General features: G+C 29.8%; 2 protein-coding genes across 4 annotated transcripts; both read left to right on the top strand.

Moving 5' to 3' along the window:
• The first annotated feature begins 1,011 nt into the window (after positions 1-1,011).
• LOC137830231 (uncharacterized) lies at positions 1,012-3,885 on the top strand. 3 transcript variants are annotated; one of them, XM_068637427.1, is made up of 5 exons: positions 1,012-1,791; positions 2,079-2,231; positions 2,759-2,834; positions 3,198-3,353; positions 3,568-3,885. In XM_068637427.1, exons 1-4 carry the CDS (start codon positions 1,691-1,693, stop codon positions 3,234-3,236), a joined length of 369 nt encoding a protein of 122 aa, XP_068493528.1. In that variant the 5' UTR covers positions 1,012-1,690; the 3' UTR covers positions 3,237-3,353; positions 3,568-3,885. The 3 variants fall into 3 exon arrangements, with proteins under 3 accessions (XP_068493528.1, XP_068493529.1, XP_068493527.1); XM_068637428.1 differs by having other exon boundaries at positions 3,563-3,885; XM_068637426.1 differs by lacking the exon at positions 3,198-3,353 and having other exon boundaries at positions 1,136-1,791.
• Positions 3,886-6,114: 2,229 nt separating this feature from the next.
• LOC137829416 (uncharacterized) lies at positions 6,115-8,530 on the top strand. The gene is made up of 5 exons (XM_068636218.1): positions 6,115-6,311; positions 7,373-7,493; positions 7,571-7,656; positions 7,744-7,835; positions 7,938-8,530. The coding sequence occupies exons 1-5, from the start codon at positions 6,115-6,117 to the stop codon at positions 8,174-8,176; spliced, it is 735 nt and encodes a 244-aa protein (XP_068492319.1). The 3' UTR covers positions 8,177-8,530.
• Positions 8,531-22,504: the final 13,974 nt, after the last annotated feature.

The following is a 22,504-nucleotide window of genomic DNA, read 5'->3' as shown; positions in this document are numbered from 1 at the left end:
CTTTGTCGTTATCATTGTCAACTTTGCTGATATAAAAATCGTTTTCACCTTTAATATTAGGTCTTGTGATTTATAGCTTCATTTTCTTACACTATCCCACAAAATAATCAAACAAATGTTATATATATATATATATATATATATTATATTATATGTGTGAAGCTAATTTTCATGCTATTCTTGATCAATCCTATAATTTATATATTTTAACATATTTATTTTTCTTATAATTTTTTTATAAAATTACGTATTGATCTTGTTTTTTTTAATAATTACACAATAATAATTTTACATTTCATAAATAATATTTTTAGATAAACAAATAATAATAACATATTATTAATTTTTTTATATAGAATTGTATGTATTAATATTAACATAAATTATAAAATAATCTCATGTAAAAGTCGAGTCAAGGACATACGATTTTAACACAACTTCATTTAAAATAACAAAAGTATTAATTAAAATTAATCAAAATCGTGAGTTAAACTTAGCTTCTCCGCTTATATTAAAGTTGTGTTTTACTCTGACAAATCTTTACTCTCAAATTTAAAATAGTGTCATTTGTAAGACTTTTTCACAATGAAATCATACTATGTTAACACAATTTATTCATATAAATAATTTTTTATATGTGTCTATTTTAATAATTACTTTGTAAATACATTATTATGTTAAAAACCTTTAAAAAATATCACATTATATATGCCCAACTTTTTTATAATTCTCTATCTTATTCTAATTTTTTTAACTTTTAAAATTATTATTATATAATAATAATAGTAATAATAATAATAAAAACAATAAATATACTAATAATAATAATAGAACACTGTGCAGTTCTAGTCCTTTCCGTCATCTTTCTCACTACAAAAATCTATAATTTTAGTAGGGGTTTATTACTAGAGGTTATTATAACCTCTAGTAAGACATAGACTTAGTAGAGGTTTTCCAAACCCCTGATATGACATACACTTTGTAGAGCTTTTCTAAACCTCTAGTAATTTTCAAGGATTTTTTTGAATGAGTGAGTAGTAGAATTTTTTAATTTTTTTTACCTTTCTCCTTTGTTAGTTTCTCCTTTTTTTTAGTTTTCTCCTTCATTTAATCTAATCCCCAATTCCCATTTTTCGATCACCTCCAAGGATTCACCTCCGACTCCAAAGAATCATCCCTCAAGAGAGGATTAGACACCACCGAAGATTCTTCTCACACAGCAATTCCCCTCAAACACGGTCGTATTGGCAATGTCATCCCTCACCGCGCCGATCTCCATGCGGCCGTTCAAATTCAAAACCCTACTCCTCCTCCTCCTCTTCCTCTCTCCCAGCCTCCGCCACATGCCGCTACCAATGGAGACCCTCACGCTGTGGAAGGGCAGAGGAAGCACCCGGTGTTTGACTCCGATTTTCTGTCCAGGGCTCTCGGTGAAGCTGAATCGTTCTTTCCGCAGAATTCAGGCGATAACGACTTTAACTTTGACGTAGAACCTGGAGATTTTAGTGCACCTTATCTATCGCTGAATGATTATCGGAGGACTCGGAAAGTGGAACGTTTTCGACAGATAACGAAGGAAAGCGCTACTCACTATGCTTGATTCACCTCGGAGGAGACCACAAACGAAAGGTCGTCGTCTTCTGCTGCGCCTCTAGGAATCGAGGATTCCACATCTCCGTTTTCGATCTCGATGAAGGCGATCAAAGAGGGAGCGGCGAAAAAGAAGCTTGTTTGTTTTTACATCACTGCACGTGGTCACAACATGGAGGTCCTTGTTTTAAAGGACTGTAGGTAAGTGCTGCGTGAACTCTTTACTAAAGATGCTGAGTTTGTGCTTGAATCAGTTGATGTTTGATTAACCATTCACCACTCATTGCGCATTGATTAATCATTATTTCTGACTTTTGGTTAACTGTTAGTCCCTCTTTGAGAATGACAACCATTATTTATAAATTTGTTAGTTCTTTCTAACTTGGAATTATGTTTGCTAGGAAATCTCAAATTCTGATCTCCTTGTTATCTTTCGTTACCAAATATTATTTTTCACTCTCTTGTTATTTATGTTTCTTAATGTGCAGAAAATTAACCAATGCATCAATAAAAGTCATTGCTGAGCACTGTCCTGGGTTGTGTACACTCGATCTTATGTATTTTGGACAACTTGACGGATTTATCCATGGGATATCTTACAAATATTTCCATACATTGAAGCTCTGCCGTAATCCATTCAGGTGCTTTTTTGTTTTCTGATATTTTCTCTTTCTCTTTATACATTTGCACATTACTTTTGCTAGTTTCTGATATTTCCCGTCTCATTATAAGTTTGCTGTAATCTGTCTTATCTTTGAAAGATAGATTCTTTTGTAGGAGGTTACAGTTTTTAAATAAGATCATAATGTTTGTTCCTGTGGTAATATGAATTCTATGTAGGAGTGGTTAATTAATAATTTCAAATTTGTTTTGGATATTGCTCTGATGACTTTCTCGACTTGAGTTAGATTTCAGAAGTGTTTTTAAACAATTTTGATCACATGAATTGATAATGATTTTGTAGCATTTGAAATGTCAGGAGTATTTTCTATTATGGGTCTGATCGACACGCTCCTTGTCACCAAGAGATTTGAGAAAATTCTTCTATGCATCTGTTATTATCACCATTTTTGCATATGATACAATTGGTGTTACTGGGATGCTGATAAAGAGATCTCTTATTAATTCTTGTCGATGAATAAATTTAACACAATTTTTTCTCCACTAGTGATGAAGCAATTGCTGGATTTTTGGAGATTGTTGGAGAGTCCTTAAAAGAACTTGCACTTAATAATGTTAAGAAGGTGCGTTTTTAAATTTCCTTGTTGACTTTCCCTCGATTGGCTCATATCTTACACACTTTAATAACCAAGCCCCTGATTAATTACATTATTATTATTATTATTATTATTATTATCAGTTTAACCTAAAAATTAATGATCGTGCCTATTATATTTCTGGTTTTTGGCATAATATGAAACAATCTCTCCCAATTGGAGGAAGACAACGTGTAATCAACTGACTCTTTAATATTACTTAATGAATTAAGGTCGTTGTTAATGTTTATTCTATTTGGTTTTCAATTAGCATTTTGGTTGTATTGACGAACAAAATCTTATTTATAATGTTTTATTTTCTGACTGTATGACACATTTGGTTTAATTCAGGTTAGGCACCATACAGCCTTATCACTTGCTAGTCATTAAAAAAATTTGCATACTCTAGATCTGTCCTGGTGCAGAAAGTTGACAGACAATGAGTTGGGTTTGATTGTAGATAGCTGCTTCTCACTGAGGTTGCTTAAACTTTTTGGATGCTCACTGGTAAATATGTTTTCATTTAACTGAACTTAAAGGCATTTCTGTGATGAATCTCCACTGGTCATAGAAAAATATATAACATTGTCGTATTAGAAGTCTTTATAAGAAGAAATAAGATGATTTTGTAGGAAAAGGTTTATTGATGTTGTCTTTGTTCTTGGATGTTACCGTTCTTTACAATTTATTAGCTTAGTAATTACTTGTTCATATAGTGCAGAAAGAGGATGTCCATCATTCTATTTCTACTTTCCAGAGGCCAAAGCATCAAGGCAGCAGCAAAAGCACTTGAGAGCAATAAAGAATTATATTAACTTTTAAAGTATTGTACTACCATGACAACCACCTACCCACTTTGTCTTTATTCTTCTATTCTCTCTGTATTTGTGTAATAATAGTGCCTAAGGGAGGACAATGTCAAATTAATGTGTTTAGTAGTCATCTTTCTTTTTTGTTTAGCTTCTAATACTTATTTTTGGGAGAGCTGCATGTTAATATATTTTAGTGAATTAATTATCTATTTAAGATGAATTAACTAGAAGAATGGTTAATTAAGTCAACATATAAACTATTTTACTATTCTTTTGGTAATCTCCTTAAATTGGAAATACACTTCCGTGCAATAATTCTCCCTTCAATCTTTCATTTACTTGTATATGGTATGTCCATTGATTCATTCTAGTTTCTTTTGATGCAATCACCATTTGAATTGCATCTAGCTCTTTATTGTAGGTGGTGCATTTCCCAGACTAATAATCACCTTCAGGTTCAAGCTGAGACCTTCATTTTTCTCTGTTTTGATCAACATTTTTTTTTCACCTAGCATTTGTTCAGATTATATGGATTCATTTGTTATGATATCTCAATTTTTCATGTATAATTATTCATTCTTTTACAATGTACTGTATTGATTCTAATTATATTCAATTCTGAAAAGTATACTTTCTTACTTTGGTTCTAATTATATCTGATTTATTTTTATCATATCACTAACTTTTAAATTGGTAACTAATATAAAAAAATGTATGGTTTTTATTAGTATGTGTTAAATCGATTATGTCATAGATACTGAAATTTAAATATAATAAATGTACAATCAATTATTTTAGTTAGTAGGAACTATACACATTTAACCGATTAAGACAAATAAATATTTGATTAAATTTTTTAATTATACTCAAATGAAAAATGCTACGTATTTACTATTACACTGGTAACAGCATGACGCATTTGAATTTTTATTGCAATTCACATTATTTATAGTGATGTTGATATTTAGTTATGATTCATTTATATATTTAATAGTTTTCATTCATTTGAAAAAAAAGAGTGATGTTCTTAAATGTCCTAAAATAATAATCAATTAAAAAATTGCTTAAAAATTAGTTTTTATATTCGTAGTATATAAATTATAATATTTAGTATTAGAAAGAAGATAAAAGAGGATTAGGCACCAGATTAATCAAATTCTCTCTAATAAATTTATTAGCACACATGTTTATATATTTTAATTTAAAAATATTTGAATCTCTTTGAATATTTGTTATCGCTAAAGCCAAAAACATTTTGAATAAACATATATAGACTTTGCTTATGTAATATATGGAAAGCGTATATTTAAAAATGTAAATTATACTTTTAGATAAAAATTTATTTGTAATTTATTTTATTATATTTAAATTTTTATTATTTATCACCTACTTTTTTATATATACAACTCCTAAAAGTAATGGGAATTTTCAACTGTCGAAAATAGTGAATGTTTTCAAATTGTTGAAAATAGCGGGGGTTTTAAACTGCCGAGAATGGTGGAGTTTTCAAAACTGTCGGAGATAGTGGGGGTTTTCAAAAACCGCTGGGAATTGCGGGGGTTTTGAAAACCGCCGGGAATAACAGGGGTTTTCAGAACCGCCGGGAATAACAGGGGTTTTCAGAACTGCCGGGAATAGCGACGCTGGATCTTCCAGGGGAAAGGCAAACTGCGGGTAATGCACTTAACGGGGGTTAAAACCGCCGGTAACGCCAAATATAACCCCTGTTAAAAATAATTTTTTTTGTAGTGTCTCATTCATGTTACGACCCTCGCCATACCAATCACTACTACTTAAACACAGTCCTCGTTCTTTCACTTTGCTTCAGTGCTTCTTCTCCCCAAATCTAAACCTCGCAGTTCTTCACCCTCTCATACATCAATTCTTCATCCAGAAACCTCTCCCCGTTCCTTCACAATTATTTTTCCGCAAAAAATCTCTGATCCTTTAGCGCCCCTCTCATTTCTCCGAAATGTCGAACTCCAGTGGTTCTTACTCCAACAGAACCACCAGTTTCGAGCCTTTCTACAGTCCTCCAGTTTTTCAAAAACTGCAGTGAGAGTAGCAGAAACAGTTCAACTCTGACTCGGTCGAACCGGATTTGCAAACCGGTTCTTACGAACCGGCATTGTCCACCACTGCCAGTCTCAGTAATCTGGATCGCCTTTTGGACGCATTCACACCCTTCGTCCCTGCTCACTCGTCCTACAAGGTCTTCAATCTAATTGTTTAATTGACATGCTTTCATTTGTGTTCCTTGTTTCTTAGGCTACTAACTTTCAAGTTTCATAATGCTTTTGCAATGTTTTGTAACTGTTCTTCTTTTTATTTTGAAAAGTAAAATTGCACATAATTGCATGCTTGGTAATGATTGGTATTTTAATTGTTTATTTTATCACTTCCTTTGCTTGTTTGTGGTAACTTGTGGGGCTTGGCTTTGGATTGTGCAGCCTAAAATGAAAGGACGCGGAACTCGTTACTCCAGTTCCAACAATAGGACTGGTCGCCTATATATTGTGCTCGAGGATCTGTGGGAATCCTACACAGAATGGATCGCCTATGGTGTAGAGGTGCCAGTAAGCCATGCCGGAGGGGAGGACGCAAAAATATATTATACGCCCTCCCTCTCTGCAATTCAGCTATATGCTGAGAGGTAGTTTGTTTTTCTCCATTTTGGTTCACCAATGCTTATAATTTTTCTCCATTTGTCATAACTTTTTTTTTCTTTTTTTGTTATTGGTTTTGCGTCACATCAAACTTTTCTTTCAGCTTTGTCAAAATTGATTTTTAGTGATTTCCTACTTCTGCTTTGCTGTATTTTCTGACTCTGGTCATGGAACAACTTGTGTTCTCATATTGATATCATGCTGTTTTTATCTGTCCGGTATAACAAAATGGTGAGAACCAAAGATTCATGCTTGGTAGGATGGAATTTTGTCATTTTCTGTGATGCATATCGTATTGGCAGAAGTAATTCAGCACAACAGTTATAGTTTTCATGGCCTTTTATGCTTGAAGTGCTGCTTGACCTGTATCAATGCCTCACACTAATTTATACCAAAAAGTCATATTAGTGATAACCATTTATTGCCAACCAAGTTGTAACCTATCAGTTCACTGCGTCTACCTTCATTGAAGCAACTTGGTCAGTTAAATGGTTATCTGTTTAGAATTATGGTATAAATTTGTGTGAGGCCTTGATAAAGGGTGAAGCTTGATTCTTCACTATATTTGTGAATTCAAAAGGAATTTAGTTTTAGGTGTTAAAAGTTGATTGGCTAAACTTTTAATGGATCTTTCTATTTGCATTTCTCGTTGTTTACATTGGTTTGGTATTGCTCAATTGTGAAGTTTTCCCAAGTGTTTGCACATCGACTTGAAAGTGTCACATGAAAGTCTACAGGACAACCATTCTATACACAAGATCACCATATTTTCTATTGTTGATGTCTCATTCCCTATTTATTTGATGGATTATAGATTTTGTGAAACTCTTTAGTAAATTTTATGTGTCAGATCTTCGTAATTTGGTAAATTTTTTGTAGTGGATGGATATTCCTTCCTCTATTTAACGCTCTCTCAACCTAATTATGCTTCCAGTTTCATGATATTGTTTTCCATTATTTCTTTGACAACATCATCATGCCCACCATTACGACGTTTAAGATGCTGCCTGGTTATTAACATCTTAATTGGTGACATGAAACTGTGTAGGAGACTTGAAGAGGACAATAGCGTTGTGTCTTCTCAGGAGACAAACTGCTCAGCTGAGGAGCTTGTCTATGAATTCTTCGAGGGAGCTCAGCCACATATTCGACCTCCTTTACATGATAAGGCAAGTCTCGTCCTTTCAGATCTACCTATTAAAATCTCCCCTTGATTTGGACACTAACAATTTCTTTTTCCTCCCAGGTTTCCATTCTTGCTTCTAAGTTTCCTTTACTCAAGAAGTGTAGAAGCTGTGATATATCACCTTCTAGTTGGTTTTCTGTGGCTTGGTAGGGGTTAAAAAGTTCGTCTGTTGTTGTAATTTAAGTTTTCACTTAATTGTTCTTTGTCCTCATGACAAATTGAACTTGGTCCAGGTATCCAATATATAAAATACCAGTCATATCATCAATCAAGAGGGTGGATGCATCTTTCCTGACCTACCATTCCCTGTCAACTGACTCCAGAAGTTGTTTCTCTCTTTCATTCTTAGTTTCTGACAATTTCAAGTACGCAAGTAGTGAAGTTCCCAACAATTGTACCTGATTTGGTATCGCTTTATATGTCACAGGGAAAAAGCAACCGAAGTTTAGTAGCAGGAAGGTTCGTGATGATGATGGATCCTTAAATATATCTCTTCCCACTTTTAGCCTTGCTGCTTATAAGTTGATAGGCTCAATGCTAGCTCCTAGTAGAGACTCTGAATGGCAGAAAGTGGACTCTCTATTGGAAGTTGCTACTGACTGGTTACAGAATTTGCAGGCAAACCACCCAGATTACCTCTACTTTGTTAGCCACCGTACCATGTAGAGATAAATAAGAAAGATTCAAAATACTCTTCCTTATACATTCAGAGTCAGAGAAGTTCCTGCATAGAGAGTATAGCATCGAGATGAAACTGAATTGATATGCTGAAACATTCTTACTAAGTAGATTCAGTCTCAATTGTGTTATTTTCTGTTTGTCCATAGGAGTTGTTGTATATAGTACAGGTGACAACTTCTTGAGTTTAGTAGTGATTTTCAGACATGTTGTTAATGATTGGACTATATTAAAGTCCCATGAGAAGTGGTAGGCAATAGGAATATGTATGCCTTAAGAGCAAGAGATGAAAGAAAGGCAGTATAGGAAATTAAGAGTATAAGGCCCCGCTTTTTGTTTTTTTTCCCTTATTTGGGGCAATTCAAAATTTTGATTCCGGGAATGAGGATAAATATGCATCTTGTCCATTTGCTCTGGTCTATTGATATTAAAGTCAGACAAAAGTTATCGATAACTTGAAAAAAACTCGTTTTCTTTATTTTCTATAATACATTCATACTCAGTATCTGGACACAGTTTTTCTTAGTGGACTTCATGCTCATATATGGCTTATTGTCTTTTTAAAGCGATAAGGAAAATACGAATTTACGCAGAAAATGGACGCGAGTAATACGATATTTAATAATCTGTAGTACAGTCCCTCCTAAACTAGTAACTACATAATCTCATGGTTGTAACTTACAAAGTGTTGGGTTTTGCTCCCAAAGTATCTATTTAAAAAGTCCAAAACACAAGTTCATTTTGTCTCATTTAACCCAAGAAGCAAGAAAAATAGTTAACATGTTTAGGTTGAAATTTGCCGATATGTTTACGACCTACTATTCTTAATTTTGACCGTTGAGAAGTATGTGGTTGGAGAAATCAATTTCACGTTATTGCTCTACTTTAGGTTTCTTTTTCTTTGTTCTTCAAATTTTGAAAGTGTTATTGCTTTGATGTATTGGCTAGTTGTAAGCACTTGTTTGTCTATTTGATCTAACTCTCTTGTATCTGTATTTGATCTTGGTGAAACTTGATTAACTGACTTATGTCCGTGGGTTTTTACTTCTCACATGCACAATGTTTCCCCATGTTAAAAATATTGGTGGGTCTTTTGTAATTATTGTTGTCATTTTCTATTATTGTTACTCCTCACATATTCTTGCAATTTTGGTGAAATGATTTTTATTGCATACTTTGGTACTTTTGCTTATTATGTTATTGTTTTCCTTATTAGAGTGGCATTAGAGTTCCTTAGTTTTGGGCTATATTTACTTGCTTGAATGATAGAGACAAATACAAAGATGATTGTTTTAAATTGTCCAAATTATCATTTGTGGAAGGGCAAGATGAAAGACTTGATGTTTGCGAAGAAATTTCATATTCCTATCTTTACTACTCGAAAATCGGATTCTATGTCTGATGGATAATGGGACTTTGAGCACCAACAAGTGTTTCATTTTATTCGGCAATATGTAAAAGACAACTTTTGTAATAACATTGCTAATGAGACACATGCTAAAACTTTGTGGGAGAAGATTGGGTCCTTGTATGCTTCTAAGTCTAGTAATAATAAGTTGTATTTGTTGAATTACTTGATGAATTTAAGGTATAAGGAGATTTCTTCCATTTTATATCACTTAAATGAGTTTCAAGAGCTCTTAGATCAATTGTTATAAATGGGTATTGATAAACTCTTCATTCGCATCAAGTTTCTCAAACAAAACTAAGTTTCCCCTTCAAATGTAATACAGAGGAAAACCTAGGTCGAATCATGAGAACACGTGTCAATTGAATCTATTATTTTGTAATTTTTTTCCTTTCACAAATTCAAATTGGGGGGTTTAATGAGGTTTGTAATTGAAAATAAATAACAAAACAACAATAGAAACATTACAGAAAACTAAGATCAATGGTTATAAATGAGTATTGATAAACTCTTCATTCCCATCAAGTTTCTCAAACAAAACTAAGTTTCCCCTTCAAATGTAATACAGAGGAAAACCTAGGTCGAATCTTGAGAACACGTGTCAATTGAATCTATTATTTTGTAATTTTTTTCCTTTCACGAATTCAAATTGGGGGGTTTAATGAGGTTTGTAATTGAAAATAAATAACAAAACAATAGAAACATTACAGAAAACTAAGACAAAATAAAGTAACGAAGTACATCATCTAATGACAATCTTCTATTAGACTATCTAACAACAATCAAACTATAGAAACGAAAAATTAAATGGAATTATGCAAAATAATTAAATGAAAACTAGAAACATCATTCAAAAATTCGTATTATAATGGATAGAAACTAAAATTATAGTGATGAAACAAAAATAGAGTATATATTTGACAGTTCAAATATAACTATACTAGACTATTCAATGCATGAATGTAAAAGCGAATTAACAATACAAACTGAATTTAAGGCAACAAGTAAAACACATATGAATTCACAAATTATAAAGATTAAGGGTAACTATCATACGGTCTAATAAACCATCGTCTACCAGATTGTTTGGTAGATTTATCAATGAAAAACTCGGTGTCTAATCAATTTGTAAATGAAAAAAATGTAAAAGTGAAAAAACTATAAGCAACCGAAAATGTAAACAACAGAAATTGAAAGGAAACAATAGTATTCTTTAAAGCTTGAAACAAGAAAAATGTAAACAAATAATATATTAAAAAATATATTGTCTAATGAATTGAAAAGGTAACAACTTGGAGCAAAAAATAGAACATAATTAGAATTGAAATTATAATTAAAATACACTGAAGTTGAAAAGAATTAAATACATGAACTGAAATGTAAACACAAAAATTTAAAAAAAAAATTGTAATAATGAAAAAGAAATATTCGTTCAAGAAATGTGAAACATCAAACAGAAACCATGGTCAATTTATCTTAAACTTTGAATGCGAAAAACAAAAATATGAATTCCTTGCTTAATGAAAACAAAAAACCAAACGGTTTATGTATCCAAAGAAAGCATTTCTTAATCAAGAACTGAATTCTAAAAAAATTAAGATCTAAAAAAATTAAGAGAAGAAAACAACTTGAATAGACAATAGTCTAACACGGTTTCATGCTTGATAACTTCCATTTCAAGAATTCAATAATCTTCCAATTTTAAATTTACATGACAGAAAACATAAAAGAAGATAAAATGTAATGGATAGAAGAATAAACACGAGACAAGGAAGAGAGAAAATCAAGAATTTGAATAGCCAAGAACTATAAACTGTAAACTGAAAAATAGAGAACTAACTAAATTGTAATGTAAATTTGAAGTCATGTATGTAGTTATCTTAAGCTATTCCTTGTTTATAAGATTTTGAAACAACTAAAAATAAATGGACCTAAGTTGAACACTAAATTACAAAGAAATCCTATATTATATTGTCTTTTTGCCCGTAAACCGTTTAATGCATCAAACAGTCTACATTGAAGCTCCAAAAGTCAGAAATCTACTGCAAAAAGGATCAACTCAAATGGATATCTAAAAAAATATAAACGAATAAATCAACAATGGTCTATTAAAAAAATACAATGTTATATCTTTAAAATACAATTTTTAATATACTACGACTCTTATCTACTATAGAAAATACAAATCTATGCTAAAATTATAAATAAGAAAGATATTATGGAATAATATAAGCTTATAAAAACATGAAAAATTTAAGAGTTATCAGATATCAATTTTAATGATGAAGTTATAGGACAATGACTACTGCATACTCTACTTGTGTCTTGTGAGATATTTATTATTTCAATTACAAACTCAACCCCTAATAACATTGTTTCTTTCAAAATGAAAAAGTCTGGTCTTCTTAATGAAGAGATGAGAAGGAAGACTTATGGTTCTTCATCTTAGATTGAGATGTTTGTCCCAAAAAAAAGGGAATATGTAAAAAAACGAATCGAAGGATGGTAGAGAGAAGAACAAGACCAAGTTTAGGTCAAGATACAAGAATGTGGAGTGCTATTATTATAATAAACCTAGGCACATTCAAAAGAAATTGTTTTTAATGGAAAAAATAGAACAATGGCAAGCAGAAAGAGAAGAATCATGATGATGATCATGTTACTACTATGACATGTGGTGATCTTGTTCCTCGTCGTGATTATGAGTTTGTCAATCTTGTATCAAATGAGAGCATGTGGATAATGATAGTGGTGCTACATTTCACGTTACACCAAGGAATGAGTACTTCATATCTTACACTTTTGCTTGTAGTTGTGCATATTATTAATATTAGTGCTATAGTTGCATTGAATACCAAGGTGGTAGACAAAATATGGTTTTACCTGTTGTTTTAAATGCTAAGTTGTTGGAGTTAGATAAAACTGATTACAATGATATGTTGATATAATGACTAAGACATTGTCAAGGCAGAAGCTTAAAGCTTGTTGTGAGATCGTCGGATTGACGATCACATCCACGTATTCGTGAAGGGGAGATGTGTTGGGTTGAGCTCCCAACTATGCATCTAAAAAGCAAAAAACTTTTTAATCCCATTTTGTCTCACTTAATCCAAGTGGAGAAGGGTTTGATAGGTCAAGAGAAAGTGTTAATTTTCACAAACATTGAGAGAGAGAAAGAGAGGAGAAAATTGGTTGGATATTCACCGAACAACTTTAGTAAAATTATGATTTTCACTTTGTTCACCATTGAATCAAGCTGAAATTTGATAACAAGTTAAAGTTTAGCATTGTTACTCCATTTTAGGTTTTTCTTTCTTTATTTTTCAATTTTAGAAAGTTTTGATGTGTTGGCTGGTTCTAAATACTTGTTTGTGTATTTGACCTGATCCTTTTGTATATATATTTTATTTTAATAAAGCTTGATTGACTCACTTGTACTTGTGAATTTTTACTTTCCATATAGAAAACATTGGTGTCTCTTTTATGATTTTTGTTATCATTTTCTAATCTTTTCCTCTTCAATTCTTGCAAGTTTGGAAAAATTCTTCCATGTACATACTTGATATATATTTTTATTCTATTATTGTTTTCCTATCTTAAACCACTCGTGCGACTACCCAAACACCCACAAGTCCCTCCTAGACTAAGAAGAAAAATGGTGTTTATTCCTGCACCCCTACATTTTGCTTCCTGCACCCCATTAGAAATGTGAATTGACAAAAATTAATCCTGGGAGGTTTTAAGAATCCAAGCATAACATCTCCTTCTTCTCTGTCATTTTTTGTTGTCACTGTTCAGAGCAAGTGATGGTGAGTATTCTGTGCGATTTTTGTGATTTTAGAGCGTTCTTAGTGGACATAGACAAACATGTGTGATTTCCGACAACATTGTGATGGTTAGTGGGTGATTTTGGAAGAATTGTTCACAAAAAAGAAAGATAAAGTTTGTTTATTTTTCTTCCAAAATTAGTAATCCATAATATTTGTTGAAAAGACAAATGTTGAATGAAATGGAAGAGTAAATGCATATTATATTCCGGAAATGACAGTTGGTAACCTATTATTCCAAAGATAGTTTGTAACCATTTTAAAATATCCTTTCCATACCATATTTTATAAATTCGGAACATACTATTCCAAAAGTTAAAAAAATATGTTCCAAAAATAATATAGTTTTTTTATCTTCTAAATTTACTATTTTGAAAACACATTTTACTTATACAACACATATTCTAAAACCACCCAAAACTTAAAGCTGTCAAGGATATTTCAAAATATAGGTTACAAGAAGAAAAATATAGGGGTGCAGACACCTGAAGAAATATTGACCTTGTGGAGGTGGTGATGAAACCAGCACTCCGAATATCCAAAAAGTGATTGAGCTGCTCGAGGCAGAGGAAAAGTGAAAAGCGATTTTTAATTCTGATTTAAACTTTAATTAAACGCATGTTTTCCCCACCATATTTTTAACCTTTTTTGTTTCCTTCAAAAGAGACTTTGCCCAAACAATTTTTAAAATAAGTTCTTAAAAGTATAAGCAACCATTAGCAAAACTAAAGATAAAAAACTTATAGAAAAAGGCATAATGTTTTGGTCCCTTTTAGCCCAGTTTTTTTCATTGCCACTTCATAGTTATATATGTTTTTAATAATTTATAATGAAATGAATGACCTCTATACCTTCTTCAATCCTATGTTTATGCATGTGTTGCATTCATTCCATAGGCTGTTTTTTTTTTCTTTTTCCATTTTTACCTTATTTAATGTAGTACACCAATTTTCTAGTGTAAAAGAAGAATATTTTTCGATTCAAATGAAATACTAATAAAATGACTTACTGAATAAACATATTCCTTTATTAAGAAAAGAAATGAGATTTTAGTTAGACAAACATGTTATTGTTCTGTTGTTCATAAGCATAAAAAAAATAAACAATTTCGTTTAAAAGATTTGTCATACAGTTTTATTTTAAAAAGAAAGTTTTTTTAAAGTTAAAAAAATTAAAACGGACAAACAACTTCTAATGTAAAAGTAACTACCCAGTTTTAATGGGAAATTTAAAGGGATAGTGAGTTTTAATGGTGTTATTAATGAATATTTGAATTCACGTGTTCATTAAATGATTACTATGCATTCATTAATCGTATTTATGAAATTTAAATTTTAAAAAAGTAAAGATATTAATATGGAAGTATTTTTTAATTTATACGGTAATTTATAATTAACTGTTTATTTTTAAAAACTAAAGATATTAATGTGACTATTGTTTATTTTTTACTGTAATTTATAATTGTGTATACGATACAAAATATGTAATTATTTATTTAAAAACTAAAGATATTAATATGTGAAAATTTTAAAAGAAAAACTAAATCTCAAAATAATATTCTAAGTGATACATCATGTGCGTATAATAAAACAATGTTAAGAATTTTCAATAATGGTCATTTTAATTGAATATGTTTAGTAGAAAAGGCTTATTTTTTTGTCCTGGCATTTGGTGGGTTTTGGGGAAACTGCTTCCTGCACCCCATTAACTTTAACTTGAACCCTTAAAGCTTTTGAAAATACTATTTTACCCTACTTTAAAGTGACTTTCGGAATATCTTTTAAAAAAAATTCTAGAAAAAACTTTCCGAAATTCATGAAATACATTCTGGAAAAGATTTTCTATTTTTCAAAACACATTCCATATGTTCGAGAGCTTGTTCTGGAATGAATTTTATTTTTGTTTGTCTTCTCTTAAGTGTAGTATGTCTGAGCTACTGTAATAGCAATGATAGCTGTCAGGGAGGTGGTGGGGTGAAGTGAGGAAGGAGCGAACAGGATAATTTGGTCATTTCATCCAATTGTGAGGTGCAAGTACAAAAATGGGGGATGTAGAAAGTAATTATTGAATCTTGGTTTGTAGTTGGACCTTTATTCTTGGGTGAGGGATGCTTGTTTTTCTCAAATAAAGCAGTTGGAAGGTTATGTCACACTTTTACAGATAAATAATATATATAATTTGAACAACTTAGATTTATTTACATTTAAATATATGAATAATGTTTTGTTCATCACACAATAAGCGTGAATATATAAACACTTTCCATATATGGGAAGGAGGTATATGAATTTCACATATAAGAAGGTTATCCCTCAAACAACACATTATGTGACTAGACGTCATATATGTATAATTGGTGTTGTGCGCGTCTAGATAGATAGTTTTACCTATGCTAGGGTGATATAGACTCCCTATGACCATTGTCGTAGTAGGTCGTTTGAGATGATATCCATGTTCTTGAGATATATTTGGCTTGAGACGTCTTCAAATCACCATTTGTAGAAGTGTGTACTACGATAATTTAGATATAACAGATCGTTCATTGGTCTCCCTCACCATTTGAAGTAGGTGCAATCATTGTTATTGATGATTGACGATTGCACTTTATCGACTACATTGTTATTGACATTGACTTCACATCATCAACATCTGTAGTCAAATACATTTACTAGTTTTGATTAGTGTCATACTTGTACGTACTTCTTAGGGTGCATGAAGATAGATTGTTAGTTTGCCACGTCATTGCTCACATAGGCCAAATGATGGGGAGACATGATCAGTGTCACTACAAAAAAGCATCCTTGTTTGGTGAGTAATTTATCTTGTTTTGTGTATATATTATTATTTTATCGTGGTTATTTATTTTAATATTTTAAGGATCTAATGTCATCTCAACGAATGAAGGGTATATTTAGGGAGATCGTTGGCATCATATGGCACATGATCAACTGGGAACATGTGTTAAAAAGTTCGTAGCAAGGAGAAAATCCATAGTACATTGCAGTTAGCTCATGGTGTCATAGATGAAGGGATCATTCACATCAAACTTTCACATTTTTGAATTCTAAAATTAAAAAAATTGATTGCTAAAGAATTTTTTATCATTAATACACGCGGTGTATTCTTATGATTTATGACAAAATGTTATGTAATTATTTGTTTAACTATTATTATTATTATTATTATTAAAAATTAATTTTGTATCAAACGACTTAAAAAAATATATATTTTGATATATACAATCCAAAATAGATGTTTTGTATTCTTAATGTATAATTTAGATTTGTATTAAGAATTATACATTTTAAAATACACATTTCAAATAATAAAATTGAAATTTCAATTTATATGAAAGTGCAGTTTAAAATCATGGTGTTTTTTTTCTCGGCAATGAATGCAATGGTTACAGAATGCAATGGAGAATAAAAACTGGGATGGTTCTTCAAGTGTCTTTCTACACTCCTTTTTTATTTTTAAGAAAATCTAAAAATTATCCTTCATGCATTCTTGGAACGTGATTTCCAAAATGTCTATTCTCGAGTATGATTTTAATTCTGAAATTCTCATTCCAAAACTTATTTCGAAATAACCATTCTAAACTATAAACAAACATTCCCAAAATAAAATATATTTTTAATTTTAAAATATAAAATAATAGATATTGTAATGACCTCTCAGAAATATAAGTACCTAATTTTAAATAGTTGTTTAGAATGTAAAAATACACTTGGGAATGTATTTTGTAATGATGTACATCAATAAATTCATTGATTTAAAAGTAACTTTATATTATCAAGATCACGTTTCCGAGTTATGTATAAATTTCTCCTAGATGTGATAATATGGACATATCAATAAATAAACAAATAAAAAATCAAGAAGAGGATAATATAGGATATTCATACCTTAATACGTCAGTTATATATCATGAGTAGTAACATCATTAATTAATATAGAATCTTTAAGCAACGATATTAGGATAAAATTAGAAAAAATTGAAGTTTTTTAGGTGGTTGTAATATATAAGTATCAAAATATCAATATTGTTTTTAAGAATAGAGATTTGTTGGATTAAATATTATCTATTTTCTTATGTGGAACCAAAATTTCAAAGGCATATAAAAAGATCATATTACTTTACAGCTATTTGCTGACACTTCAGGGGAATAATAATATGTACTCATTGAACTCGTATATATCTTATGTTTTTATTGACTTCGTAAAATAGAAACCCACTAAATATATAGAAGTAATATTATTACTAGAATGAGTGGATAAGGAAATTTGACAAAGATTTTGCTTTGGGCTTTGGCATCACCAGTTGTAGTTCTTTTTTGAAGTTCTCTGAGAATCACTTGCAAAGTTCAACGAATAAATTCCCCATTAAAAAAATTGTTTTTTAAAAGAAGTGGACAAGGGGGCTTCTAATAAGTTAGGGTGTGTTAGGTTGAAAGGAAATATCATCACTACAACTTGCACAGTTAACATCGTTTTCAGAATTTTTAAGAACAATCATAAACGAAAACCAATTCCAAGTTGTGCTACACTCACTTTCTGAAGGTCTAAGTCAACACCGTTATCACAAGAAGTGATTGCACATGAGCTGGGACCACAATAATTATTAACCTCTTCTTTTGTTTATAAAGCATGTATTTTTCGTAATGCTTGATCTCAGACTGCTAAACTATGAAGTCTTGCAGTGTTCGCGTCTGTGCTACGTGTAGGTGGTAAAATTTTGTTTCACTTTTAAAATTCTTTAGTTTTCAAATACAATGGTGTATGCTATTTTTTTTTATTATGGTATGTATTATGAAATAATGCCACTGATGAAAAAAAATGCTTATTTTAAATAAAAAATAAATTTAGCTTTTGTAACTGTATGAATGTCAGTGCCTCTTGATCCACATCAATACACGATGGTTGTCGTGCCTGCAGTTATATGATTCTTCAAATCTTTCTTCATTTTCACGCATGTTCGTCTGGTCGGCGGGGTACCTGCAATTGCATTCTGACGTTCAAGTCAATGTTTGTGTTTAGTTAAATTTCTCTGATATTATGAAAAACGTACATTTTCTTCCTTTCAGAAATTCTTTTAGTAAGTTGACTTGGGTCTTGGCTGCATGGATCAAATAAGTGATTGCTAAAGACATGCTTAGTGATCTCTGGATCGTGTCTGGTGATTCCCTGATATTAAGGAAGTGTTATACGAAATGTTTTTGACTCATTCAATGAAAGTTATAACTTTTTATTTTCACGTGTAACCATGTTTATTTATTTATTTAATTTCCTGTAACTCTTATAAATAAAATGCGGTCACAGTTTTATAATAAATGTGAGTCAATATTAAATCAATTGTGTAATTAACAAACGACCATATTACACCGGTTCAATATGGGAATCGATGCGGTTATTTTTTTTATTCACTTTTTGTATTGATTGTTTTAAAACCCTTGTGCACCTTCTTGTTGTCGTTTTTTAAAACATGTATTTTTGCGTTTTCATTTCTTGTAGACCTCCGTTTTTGTCCTGTCCTAAGCTTCTCTGTGTCGACAAGCCACCACAGTAATCCTCCACCACCGTGTCGTGAGTTCGCTGCTCCTCCACCGTGCCATGTGCTTGCACCGGCACCACCACATTCAACGTTGTGAGAATATTGCACCACCATCACACTTTGGGTTGCGACTTCTTGTCTCATCTATCTTTGCCAGCGTTGTAGTCCAACATGAGTTGTCATGAAACCGCCACTGTTAGCCAATGTAATGTAAAATTCGGTTATGTGGGTTCTAGGTTGACTCCTTATTGTTGGATGTTGAGTGGATGTGTATCGGCAGATGTTCTCATGATAAAGTCAGAATCAATTTGTTGATAAAATCATTCTACTTACTTCTAAAGCAAATCATCTATTTATAGTGCTCATTTGTTGGACTTTTGACTTAACTAAACTTTTACTCTTCGTACATTGAAATTATTAAAATATACTATAAATATTTTCGACCTATTTATTATACTTTGATACATTATTTTTTATTTTATAATTTATTTATTTTAGTTTAGCTTTCATCATGTTGACGAAGTATCGACCTTTCCATCACTCGACCTAACCATTATAATTATATTTATATATTATAAAAAGAAATTATGTATACATGATTAAAGTAGGAATAATTTTAATTAAACTTTAGATTTTTTTAATATGATTAGGTTTATGATTTAATTTTATATTAGATTATGTAGAACAAATTAATATTTATTTCATTTAGTTAGAAGTGTAAATTTCCTTAATTAAATTTAAGCTTTAAATATGTGTATATATATGTATTGATATTTTTCTTTTAGTTTGATATTCATGTTTGTTATATATGTTGATTATTTGTCTACATTGAGATTTTTAATTATAGTTTGAATTAATGTAGCATATATAATGAATTTTCTACACAACAACTGTGCATTACGTATTCGTACGATAATAATTATAAATTAAATTAAATTATTGTTATATATAGATGAAACCGTTATGGATTATAAAACAATTGTGATAGTTTGTTTAATGTTAATTTTAAAAATACTATCTATCAACTTTCAACAACAATCACTTTTAAGTATTTGATGGATGACATTATCAAATTACAATTTTATACTAATATTTATCGCTCTGTTTATTTCCATGAATGTTTATTTTCATGAATGTATTATTGTTTCCATGAATGAACATGGGAGAGCATGTTATTTGTTTTCCTTGATGTGAGTAGAAAGACAAACGAGAATTTGTAGAGATAGAGTGTGGAAGTTCCTTGTTATTGAGAATAGAAAGGAAAAGAAAGTCACGTTACTCATGGTGAAATTGCTAAGATGTCTTTGTTTTTACTTAATGATTTTGTGCATTTGAACCACTTTGATGTGTTGAATGAACAAGAATGTTAGTTTTTCTTATATAACAAGAATATTTAATAATATTATTAATATTATTAATATTATTAATAAAAGTTAAAAGTAATAATAATAAACAATAGTATTAATTATAATAAGGTAAAAATATAAAAATAATAATACTAATAAAATTAATATTTAATTATTTAAATATGATATTAAATATTTTAGATTTGTATTTATTTAGGATTTCAAAGAATTCTAGAATTTTATTTATTTCATATTTTTATTAAAATAGGAATTAGGATTTGTATTTTTTTAGAATTTTTGAATAATTTAGGAATTTTATTTATTTTGTTTCATTTAAATATGATATTAAATTATTTAGATTTGTATTTATTTAATATTTTGAGTAATTTAAATTTATTTATTTATTTTCATTTTTTATTTAAATAGGAAATTAAATAATTTAGGATATTTATTTATTTAGGATTTTGAATAATTTTATAATTTTATTTATTTCATATTTTATTTAAATATGATATTAAATAATTTGGCTTTGTATTTATTTAGGATTTTGAATAATTTAAAATTTTTATTATTTCAGAATTTTATTTAAATAGCACATTAATAATTTATAATTTTTATTTATTTAGGACTTTGAATACTTTAGAAATTTTATTTATTTCAGATTTTTTTTAAAATACAACATTAAATAATTTAGATTTATATTTATTTAATATTTTTAATAATTTAGATATTTTATTTATTCCAGATTTTTATTTAAATTCGATATTAAATAATTTAGATTTGCATTTATTTAATATTTTAAATAATTTAAGAATATTATTTAAATAGGACATTAAATTATTTATAATTTTTATTTATTTAGGATTTTTATTTATGTGAAATATATGTGTCAAAATTTGTAAAATATTTTTGCATAAATTTTAATTTGTTTATATATAAGACAATTTATTTATATTTTAATTTAATTTAATTTTAACAACAAAAATAAATTCATAATATTACACTTTTATCTATTTTAAAAAATATTTTATCAATTACACCTATCACACTAATCACAAACTTTCATAAATTTATGCTTATTTTTCATATGTTTCTCTTAATACAAACTATACTTCATCAAATTCAAATAAAGCATACATGATTAAAAAAAATTAAAGAGGTTGAAAAGAAAAAAAATAAGAGAGAAAGAAAATAAAAACAAATAAAAAGTAAATTTATTTAAATGAAATGAAATAAAAATAAAGTGAGAGGAGATGAATTTGGTATATTTAATTTATTTATTTTTGTTTATTTATATATTATTATTATAATTCAAAACATAAATACTAAAAAAATGTTTACGACATAATTGGTAATATTAATATATGATATTTTTTTATTATGCTATGAATATTTAAAACATTAAAAATTATATTGAATGATGAAACTTTCTACACAAATTTTAGCCCTTTGCCTAAAAATATATTGTGCCTCTTTCTTTTTTATTTTTATATATTTCTTTCGCTTATTAATAAAAGCATATAGGGAGGGTAACACACTTCGCAGTTTTAGGCATCCTCCATTTCCGTCTGCAAATGAAAATAGGACGTTAAGTAAAACTATAATTTTTCCAAGTACAGAGCACCATTAAAATGATGTAAGGGAATTGTATCCAAAATTGTTCTCTGTATGCTAACCAGTGTGGACAGAAATAGGTAAAAAATGATATTAGAAATTAGTTTTTTAGCTAAAAATCAAGATGAGGATAATTGTTTTATTTTTACACAAAAAAAATCAACAATGACACAAGTATAAAGCGTTGTCTTTGTTTATCTAGAAACACAGCAAAAATGGGATATTTGATTTCTGTTGTATGTTCCCATCTATATAAGTCAACTTCATTTTGATAGATTTCTGAACGTGCTTCCATCTTATCACTGTTACAACAGTTGATACCAAACAAGACCTCGCCACCAGAAATTGTATGATGACACGTAATAATTCAACAAGGAACAACAAATTCTTTTGTTTTTTGTTTTGTTTTTTGGGATCCACCACTTAGATAGTGTTTGGAAGAATCCAAGTTGATGAATGGAGTTTGTAACCAAAACCATAACCTATATTATATGTGCTCTTCAACACAAGTACATTAAAGATATGGAAATCAACATTAATAGAGGGAGTTAAAACCTGCAGCAAGCTGGT

Source organism: Phaseolus vulgaris, chromosome 7 (assembly GCF_000499845.2).
Source record: "Phaseolus vulgaris cultivar G19833 chromosome 7, P. vulgaris v2.0, whole genome shotgun sequence".
NCBI lineage: Eukaryota > Viridiplantae > Streptophyta > Magnoliopsida > Fabales > Fabaceae > Phaseolus > Phaseolus vulgaris.
Note: the sequence above shows the minus strand (reverse complement) of the source record. Positions and strands in the feature narration are given on the sequence as shown.

What these genes read in the sequence shown, in the direction of transcription:
- LOC137829416 (XM_068636218.1), top strand. Translation starts at nt 6,115, where the DNA reads ATGAAAGGACGCGGAACTCGTTACTCCAGTTCCAACAATAGGACTGGT. An exon ending in GACCTCCTTTACATGATAAG is followed by an intron (nt 7,494 to 7,570) that starts GCAAGTCTCGTC and finishes TTTTCCTCCCAG; the next exon opens with GTTTCCATTCTTGCTTCTAA. An exon ending in CCTGTCAACTGACTCCAGAA is followed by an intron (nt 7,836 to 7,937) that starts GTTGTTTCTCTC and finishes TATATGTCACAG; the next exon opens with GGAAAAAGCAACCGAAGTTT.
- LOC137830231 (XM_068637426.1), top strand. Translation starts at nt 1,691, where the DNA reads ATGAAGGCGATCAAAGAGGGAGCGGCGAAAAAGAAGCTTGTTTGTTTT. An exon ending in CTCTGCCGTAATCCATTCAG is followed by an intron (nt 2,232 to 2,758) that starts GTGCTTTTTTGT and finishes TTTCTCCACTAG; the next exon opens with TGATGAAGCAATTGCTGGAT. An exon ending in CACTTAATAATGTTAAGAAG is followed by an intron (nt 2,835 to 3,567) that starts GTGCGTTTTTAA and finishes CATATAGTGCAG; the next exon opens with AAAGAGGATGTCCATCATTC.